The 9,900-nt window shown below is 38.1% G+C and overlaps 1 protein-coding gene across 1 annotated transcript; it reads right to left on the bottom strand.

The window, feature by feature from the left end:
* Positions 1-5,735: 5,735 nt before the first annotated feature.
* On the bottom strand, positions 5,736-6,785 carry Mos (MOS proto-oncogene, serine/threonine kinase). Its single transcript, XM_005322922.2, has one exon. The coding sequence runs from the start codon at positions 6,783-6,785 to the stop codon at positions 5,736-5,738; it is 1,050 nt and encodes a 349-aa protein (XP_005322979.2).
* Between the last annotated feature and the right edge of the window lie 3,115 nt (positions 6,786-9,900).

The following is a 9,900-nucleotide window of genomic DNA, read 5'->3' as shown; positions in this document are numbered from 1 at the left end:
TAAAAATTATATATATATTTGTACCAGGGATTGAACTCAGGGGTACTTAACCACTGAGCACATCCCAAGTCCTTTTTTATATTTTATTTTATTTATTTATTTTTAAAATATATTTTTTAATTGTTGATGAACCTTTTTTGAAATTTTTACTTTTATATGGTGATGAGAATTGAACCCAGTGCCTGTAAGGATGGCCTGAGTCATTTTCTTATTAAGAACCTATAGAGTAAAAGTGTATTGAGTGATTTGAGTGAATAAAGCATTGACAAAGGCAGAAGTGCATGGACATTCTTTATTTCTCCCCCTCAACTGCATAAGTCGCACCTTTTGCCATCGTGACAGTTCCTCACACATGCTAGGCAAGTGCTCTACCACAGAGCTACAGCCCCAGCCTTTTTTATATTTTATTTAGAGACAGGTTTTCCCTTAGTTGCTTAGGGCCTCCCTAAATTGGTGAGGCTGCCTTTGAATGTGATCCTCCTGCCTCAGCCTTCCAAGTTACTGGTATTACAGGTGTGCAACACCATACGTAGCTCTTTAATAGTTTTAATGCTCCAATTATCTCAAGTTTGGCCAGTGGAAGACTCTCAAGCTAGATCCTATATCCTTTGATATATTACTATCATTCCTAGACATTTCTTTATTTGGAGACATAAAATGTTATAGGTTCATTTTGTACTGTCTGTAATCAGTCATTTCTCCAAAGAAGCCCTGTTTTTTTTTCTTTTTTCTGTTGTGGATAATTAAGAATTCATAAACTAAAAAAATATTGGAATTCAGAAACTAAAATCTGTGCTAAGTCTACCCAGAATGTGGTTACTTTAGGCCCTGTTGAAGAACAGAGCTAGGAAACATTTGTATGCATATACATATCCATGAATATACATTCATGTCTATTTCCATCTCTACCTATATCCCTCTATCCATTTGTTTTTATTAAAAAATATGAGTTTATGAATTTATCCTTTTGACCATGGTGTCTTCAACCACATGTGCCACAACCTCTCTGTGTCAGAGAGAATTTTTCTTTTTTATTGCTATTGTAAAAGAAATTCTCTTCTTTTATAAATTCTATCTGGTTTCTGTATACATATTAAAGTCTGTTTATTTCTGCAGGTTAATTTTTTATCCTGCTATCATATGCAATTTCTTACAATTTTAGTTTTTCTTTTAATTCTGATTTTTTCTCAAATATACATCCTAAAAATAGAATCTGCAAACAGATTTTTTTCGCTCTCTTTACAATTTTTTTTTTAGTCAAGTTTATCTTTTAAAATATCCTTAACCAAGAAAATGTTAAACAATAGCAGTAGTAATGGGCATTCTTATATTGTTCGTGACTATAGTGGGATGTCTCTAGTGATTTCTTAGTAAGATAGTGGCTATTGAAGTATGTGTGTATTTTAAATCAGGTTAATGGAGTAATCATTGATTCTTCTTTTTTAGTTTCTTTTGTCAAATATCCTCTTATCACATTTTTATTTTTCTCTTTTTTGACCTATTAATGTGATGGATTAATGGATTTTTCTAATAGTGAACCATCCTTGCATCTTGGAAGAAACCCATATAATTAAATATATTGTGTGCATGCTTTTAAAAGTTGACTATAATTCTGCTTGCTAATATTTACTTAGCAATTCTACACTGATAGTTTTAAATAAAAGATTGATCTGTATTTTCTTTTTTAAAAGCAGTCTTTTATCAGGTTTTGATATAAATCTTGTTCTTAAAAATTTTAGAGGCTTTTGGAATAATTTGAATAGCATCAAGATGATCTGGTCTTTATTGGTAGAAGCTAGTGGAACTTGGGTTCTAGTGTTTTATGGGGTACAGATTAGACAATCCTCTGTTTTCTTCTTTAAAATTGGTCTGTTTCTACTTTCTATCTTCATTGGGGCTACTTTTGGTGAGCTGTAATTTCCTAGAAAGTTATATATTCTTCAAGGTATTCAAATTTATTTCTATAGTTATGCAAGTTTTCTTCTAAAATATAAAGAAAATCCCTGTTTCCATCATATTTTATTTCTAATTTTATGTATATGTGATTTAGTTATTTTTAGTTAGCTAGTAGTTTTATTGTTTTGTTGATATTCAACAAAGCATTTATTTACTTGTTATTTGAAATAAATGTCTGCTTTAATTCCTGTTTTTAGAATTTAACTTATTTTTGGTCCTTTCCTTAACTTCAAAGCATGTGCTTAATTCATTTATTGTTCTCTTTTTATCCATAATACTACTTGGGACTCTGAATTTTCATCTCCTTTATTTTTATCCTATAGGTAATAATATGTGTTTCCATTATTTTTACTCTCAAAAATTCCTAATTTTTGGTTACCATTTCAACACATAGTTGTTTTAAGAGTTCTAAAATTTTGAGGTAAATATTTTTTTCTTTTCTAATTTTTGTGTAAAATTTTTATTTTATTTGTGGGGTTTTAAAAAAATTTTTGGTATCTGTTGTATTTTCCATATATTTCCTTAATCCTAGACAATATTTATTTGCTATGAGCAATGGAGCAATGCTATCATTGATAGCTTGTGTCTCTTCCCCACTGTAATTTAACTCAGTCTTAATTATATTTTTTAGTATTTATCTTTGTATGGTAATTTTTTTCCTTCCGATTTCATGTGTCAGTCTTGAATAATGGCCCTCAACTCTTAGCTATCGCAGAGTGGGCAGTCCATGTGCTTTCTCTACCCGTGTCAGGGTGGTCTTCTTATAACTCAAAGACTTCCTTCATCTGCTCCTTCCTTTCAAACATGGCATTTCTGTGGGTTTCTCCTTGAAGCCACAACTTTTTCTCTCCTGGTGCAAACCAGGCTCAGGAACCTTCTGAGCCTCTCTTGTATTCCTGCCCCCTCCCACCAGGGTGACCAACAGCTGAGGTGTTCAACAGCTGAGTTTTATTCTCCCTTTCTGAGCTCTGCCATGGCTGGATCCTCCTTCACACCTTTTCTTCCCTCTTTTTCTGCCAGCTCTTGGAAGCTCAGCTCTGTTCTCAGGAGTTTCTTCCTCACCTTTCGCACTTCTCAGTGGCTCCTGTTCTTTAGGGTATTTCATTTGGCAGGGCTCTCTGGGACCTGTCACTGTTGGGTCCCACTGTCCTCCAGGAGCTTCTACTACTGCTCCCTGCCCTCTTCTTATGGGCTCAGACACCTCTTTGGCATCACTGACTGCATCACTGCATGTGTTCTGGAGTTTGTCTCCTAGTTTGATTATGTGGGTTACAGCTTTGCTCTCCCTTATTCACCTTGACATTGTGTGGCTTCCAGGAAAAGGGAAGCTATTTAAACCAAAGCTGTGGGTTCAATTGCATTTGAAGATGCATTTTATTATACTTATCCTATTAAATATTATAGCTTTACCTAGACTACCTTAAACATGCTCAGAACACTTTCTTTACCTTGTATTTGGGTAAAAATCAACTAAATTAATGTAAAGTCTGTTTATAATAAAGTGTTGAATAGTTCACAGAATTTATCGATACAGTTGTCCCCCAATATCTTCACAGGATTTATTCCAGGACCCCCTGAAAATATCAAAATCTGTATCTGAGGATGCTCAAGTCTCTTATATAAAATGATGGAGTATTTTCATATAACGTGTGTGTCTTCCTATGAACCTTAAATCATCTATAGAGTACTTTGATTCCTAAGGCATTGTAAATGCTGTGTGAATAATGATTATACTGTATTATAGAGAATAATGGCAAGGGAAACTGTGTAAGTTTAGTACAGATGCCATTTTTTCCTGAATATTTTAGATTGGTGGTTGAACCTAAGCTGTGCTCATATTCTCTCTGAAAGATAACTTTGCATTTTTTTCACCTTTAATAGGCTATCCTTATATAGCTCACTGACAGTTTGTTAATGAGGTATGTGGATGTGGAACCCCCACATCCAAAGGACCAACTATACCTGCATCCAGAGAACCTGGCAACACAGTACACAGTAGAGTGTTGATTATTTGCCTCAGGATTGTGAAGCTGATTGAGAGCTGCAGCTTGCTGCTTCTGCTGCCCAGCACAGGGAAAGGTGATCAGACTGCAGATCACTCACCCTGGAGATCTCAATTCAAAGTACTGCAAAGTGCCTATCACTTTCACACTATTATGAAGTCAAACATCAGAAGATAAATAAACCATCATCCGTTGGTGACAGTATTTGTTGGTCTCACTCAAGTTCAAGATTGAGCAGCATTCTGTCCATACTACCTGGCCATAGAAAGCTCACTTTTGTTTCCCTAGAACAGTTTTAAACTGTGATTTTACTCTGTAGAGCCCCTACCATTAACAAATCTAGATGGTGGTGAGTTTCCCCAGCTTCCCTGTTTCCTACTTGTAAATTTGTCTACAGTGGCAGTTGGGCCATTCGCCTCAACTCCCATCTATGGGAAGAAATGCCCTCTTTCCAGGCCTATAGTCTTTCCATAGCTGCTGCCTTCTATGGATTTTTGAACTCTATTATTATTTTGTCTCCTTTGCTTTCTTCCACAAACTTACTTCCTGCATCCTAAAACTAAACTAAGCCAAACATCCAAACCCATTTCTGTCTCTTGCCTCTTTTGAAGAGTTCTGTTTCTCCCTACTTCCTTCACAGTCCATGCACAACCTCCATTTCAAGCCCCTGCCATGAATTCTCCCAGTCATTGTACCAGCTCGGCCTGGCACCATGCCCCAACACTGCTGTCATGAAAAGAAAGTTTGTCAAAGCTGTCCCAGGACAAGATCCAATCACCTTCTCCAAATCCTACGTATAGCACCCATTATCTTGACTTTTACATTGAAAATCAGATTCTACCTATGTGTTCTGTCAAATGTTAAACTTCACTATTTCTTAGGGATATCACAATTTTTTTTCCTCATATCATCTTTGTTCATCTACTTCTGAGCCCAAATTCCAGGTTAAAAAAAAAACACCAAAAAACAAAAAACAAGTTAGCAATATTTTACCAAACTTTTCTGTTCGTGACAAAGTACAAATTAAAATATTATAAATTATTCCTTTAAAAATAAATTTATTCACTGGGCATGGTGGCACATGCCTGTAATCTCAGGGAGGCTGAGGCAGGACATTTGCAAGTTCAAGACTAGCATCAGCAATTTACTGAGGCCCTAAGCAACTTATCGAGAATCTGTCTCAAAATATAAAAGGCTGGGGATGGGATTCAGTGGTTAAGCTGTGTCCAATCCCTGGTACAAAAAAAAAAAAAATCAATTTGTTGATTTATGTGTTAAGGTCATTACAAATTTTTTTCTTTTTTTTTTAAGGGGAGGAACAGAAAAAAAAACATTTTTAAAAAGTTTTTACTAATTTGGTATGGGAACAGGTAAACAGTATGAATTTAGGCGATAATGAAGGAACATACCAAATTCATAGAAAAATCTGGTATTTCTGCAATGGCATTCTGTTTGAGACAAATTGTTTTTTGTTTTGTTTTGGTGTTTTTTGGTCAAGAACAAATTTGAGTAAGTACAATGCTATGGAACTGGCAAAGTAAGCACCTGGACTCTGGAAAGCAAAGCATAAACTAAAGAATAAGGTTAGTTATAACAGTACAACAATGACAAGCTTTTTGTAGCTCTATTTATCTTAGAAAAAGTACTGGAGACTAAAAAAGTTTCTAGTATCTTTATTTTCTAAAAATCTGTCCTGCCTATATGTTTTCTTCTACATGTCAACTTTAAAAATAAATAGAAAGAAAGAGGAAAGCTTATCTTGACACAGGTTTGGAGTCAGCCCATTTCAGCTTTTAAAGAGTTCAGGTCCACAGAGAGGAGTTCTGCGCTTGGCCTCTGCAAAGCACTGGCCCTCCAGCAGCATTTGATAATGCTCTTAAGCCTCTGCCCAGGGACAGAGTCCATGAAGACAGCTGTTTCAAGAGATGGGCGGAGATTATATGCCACCACCGCATAGAGCACGTACTGCCGCTCCCCAGAATAAGGCACCTCCCTGGTAGTCATTTGCCAGAGAGTGATAGCAAAAGAATAGATGTCAGCTTTGGGTGTTACCATCTCTCCTTTCAGGAGCTCTGGGGCACGGTGGGTGTACGTGCCTCCTAGGTGATAAGGGGGAACCTGGAAGCCCCGCAGATCTTCCAGCTTCTCAGAGCAACCAAAGTCACCAATTTTACAGACATCCTGCTCACTGATCAAAATGTTTGCCGGCTTCAGGTCCAAGTGCACAATGCCCTGAGAGTGAAGGAAACACAGGCCATTCACAACATCTAGGGAATACTTTAGACACTTCCTCAAACTCAGTTGCTCTCCATCTAAGCAGTGGGACTCCCCAGCCTCTTCCTCAGAGTAGCCAGTGGCACCATAGATGACTTGGTGTAAAGTGATGTTGCCTCCAAACTCCATGATTATGGTACCTAGACTATTGGAGTCTGCAGGCGTCCGGGTACTTGCAGCCACAACCCGGACTATGTTTTCATGGTGCAGCCTTGCAATGTTGAGCTCAGCCCAGAAGCTTCGCTGGGAGGCTCGTCGGTTCTTGGTGCACTTGTTCACTTGCTTTACTGCCACAGGAACACCATAGTAAGTCGCCTTGTACACGGAGCCAAACCCTCCAGCTCCCAGCCTTTGTAGCAAGCACACCTGTTCCCAGTCAATGGAGCACCAGGCCAGCCGGGGAGGCAGCCTTGGGGCCCGAGGAGGAGTGACTCCCAGGAAGAGCTTTCCCCCTTTCCCTGGGAACTTAGAAGGGCTGCTGCAGGGTCGAGATTCCAAGGAAGGGGACAGCTTATCAGGGAGGTAGCGTCGGAGAACTAGAGGAGAGGGCATCGCACACTCCTAGAGGAGACCTGAGATGCTCCAGAGTATGAAAAGACCAGGAAAAGCTGCAGGAGTTTGGAAGCATGGGTGACTACTCCTTCCTCCCCCTCAGCGCTTTTCTTCTCTTCCTTGTTTTCTCCAAATGAGCTATGTCTGCGCTATCACTCAGCTAGGGTTTTTATCACATGGAGGGGGGGGATCCAAATGAAGCCCAACAATCCCTTTCAGATGAAAGAATTGCCCTTCCACCCTTAAAGTGAATTCTTTTCAAAGCAACCTCTCACTGGATAAATAGCACTGAGCTGCCGCCCAAACTCACCTTTCTTTTATAAAATTTCTTTAATCATAATAAAATGGACTTTTTTCAACTCTGATCTGATGAACAATATCAGTCTTTGGGCAAAATTACAATGAGATAGTTGCGCATTTTGCAGGCTATAATGATCATTAGTGTTATTCTCCAGCTGCATTCAATCGCCTCCAGAAGTTATTGGCTCTAAGAGTTGAAATAAAAACAGCAGATATTTGTTGAACCACTTACCAGGATAATTAGGTGCAACATTCATATGAATTAAAAATTGCAAGCTTGAAGTAATTAATCCCAACAGAACTACTGATACAGGTCAATATACACACCACCTCAATTTATCAAGGGAAAAGAGAATTCTCCGATACTCCCTCCAGTTTATACAGCAAATCAGTAAGGCCTCTTAGCACACATTGACTTTCTAACAACTCTTCTTTTCCTTTAATTTAGCCCACCCGGTAAGCTGACTTGCAAAGGAGATTCTAGACTTTGAAGCAAATGAGTTACAGAAGTTTTGAAGTAGAGTTGGGAGAGAAAAAATAATAAAAATAATTGTTAGTGATGATCAGAGCTTCACATAACAAATACGGAGCAATTGTAGGAGAAAAATCCAAAAAAATCCAAAAATTCCAAAAGAATCACTGGTGTCTGTTTACAATGTATGAAATTAAATTCAGGGTCCAGACATCAAACTATAAATTATTCCTTTCTGATTTTTATGATCAAAATGAATTTTCATGCTATATCTTTGGAAGGTTAAAGGGTTAACAGTATTACACAGTTTGTTAAAACAGTACACACGCACAATTGTTAGGACCCACATTTTTCAAATTAAATGATAAAGTTCCCTTCTTGCACATAGGTGACGTATAACTACATTTTTATGATAACAGCCATATGCTTCAGAAGTTGGTTCTGAGAAGATAAGTTAACAAATTTCAGAGCCATTTTTATAAGCTATTTGAAGAACACATAATCCTAAAAGAGGATTTCTATTCTGTGCTGTGTGGCTTAGTGTGTCACCTTATGTATATTTAACTTGTTTGAGCCTCAATCTTTTCATGTAAGAAATTAGGATAATAATACTTATTAAAATAGACATTATCTTGGAATAAAACTTGGACAGTTCAGCCCAGACTAACTCCAGACTAACAACATCAAAAATGTAAAATAAAGTACTAGCTGGTGTGGTAGCAATTATCTGTAGTTTTAGCTATCTGGGAAGCTGAGGCAGGAAGATCACTTGAGACTTCAAGTTCAAAAATAGCCTGGGGATAGAGCTTGGTTGGTAGAGTGCTAATCCCCAGCACTGTGGTCCCCCCCCCACCCCCCCTCAAAAAAAAAAAAAGAAAACCGAGCCAGGACAACCAAGTGACTCTCATCTCAAAAAAAAAAAAAAAAAAAAAAAAAAAGAAAGAAAGAAAGAAAAGAAAAAAAAGTAAACGGGAGTATTTTAGTAAAAATGCAGTTCTTTGCAATTGCACCAAATCCCAAATACAAATTGATGATAATGAATAGAGAAAAAAAGCATATTAAGCTTATATTTCTGTAATAAGTCTGTTGCAACATTTCTTCATTGGTTGAAAGCAGAATCTACATCCTTTATTTTTTTCTTCCCTGTGAGTTTTTACTAAAATTTAATGTTTAATCCTGGTTTTGTTACCAAATATACACGTGTTATACAATATTCTGGATCTTAGAAATGGATAAAGCCTTAGCATGGTGGTAAAGAGCTCTGGGGCCAGATGGCTTAGGCTTCTTACCATCTCCCTGCCTTAGTTTCCTCACTTGCAAAATGAAGAAAACATGCCCACCTTAGCATTGTTGGGAAGATAAACAGCTTCAAATTCTACTAAGGTTCAGATTTATATTAGGAAACACCTAAATGTTAATTATGAAATTCATAAAAATCCGTATGTGTACGGACTTTATACCCATAGGAAACATTGACTTGTGAGATGCTATCAGTTGAAAAGCGTCGTAAGGGGATTGAAGCAATTTATATTTTTATAAGTTAAAGTTTTGAGTATTTTCTGCTCTTGTATTTTGGAATTAAAGACATAATGGCACGTTGGCGTGTATCAAAAAGACATTGTTGGTATGTATAAAAAGTGTGGAGGTTTAACACTAATCTGATCAGATGCTGTAAACCTTTGTGATCCCCAAAGACAAGAAGCAAAATTTGTGGTGGTAACCGGATCGATTCTAATACCTGGAATTGTAAAAAAGCAAAGGAGAAAGAGTAAAGAGACTGTTTGCACCTTCTGATGAGCCTCTTAGCTTTAAGACTACATTTTTCTCCTCTTTTATTAACATGCTTCAGTATCCGGCAAACAGCAGCATATTTACCCAAAGACGTGACAACAGATACCATAACTGATATCTCACTTATTTGGATTTTAATCAAAGAAACCTAGGAAATACTGATTGTTGGAGAGAGTCCTCTTTGGGGGGAAAGCGGGGGAACTTGCTCCGCGCTCAGCGGAGACTTGCTCCCGTTCTCGGGGTTCCTGGAGCTCCTGCCCTTGTGGCGCAGAAACGGCGGAGGTAGCTTTTCCTTCCTTGATTCCCAAGCACCTGGAAGTTGAGCTGTTTCGGTTCAGGCAGCTGGACCAGCCGAGGTCGCTGCCTCCCCTGCGCTGCGCTCGGCTCCGGAAGGCCCGGGCTGCTGGGGGGGTTTGTGCGGGTCTCCTCGCCAGCGCCTTCCCGGGTCCCAGGGCGCAGCAAGCATGTGGATGAGGCCGTCGTGCCCTTCAAAGACCACCAAAGGTGCGGCCAGCTTCCCTTCTGCATACACAGTAACTTTTCATTGCAATT

This window comes from Ictidomys tridecemlineatus, chromosome 7 (genome assembly GCF_052094955.1).
Source record: "Ictidomys tridecemlineatus isolate mIctTri1 chromosome 7, mIctTri1.hap1, whole genome shotgun sequence".
NCBI lineage: Eukaryota > Metazoa > Chordata > Mammalia > Rodentia > Sciuridae > Ictidomys > Ictidomys tridecemlineatus.
Note: the sequence above shows the minus strand (reverse complement) of the source record. Positions and strands in the feature narration are given on the sequence as shown.

Coding starts and splice junctions, on each gene's coding strand:
- Mos (XM_005322922.2), bottom strand. CDS start 6,785: ATGCCCTCTCCTCTAGTTCTCCGACGCTACCTCCCTGATAAGCTGTCC.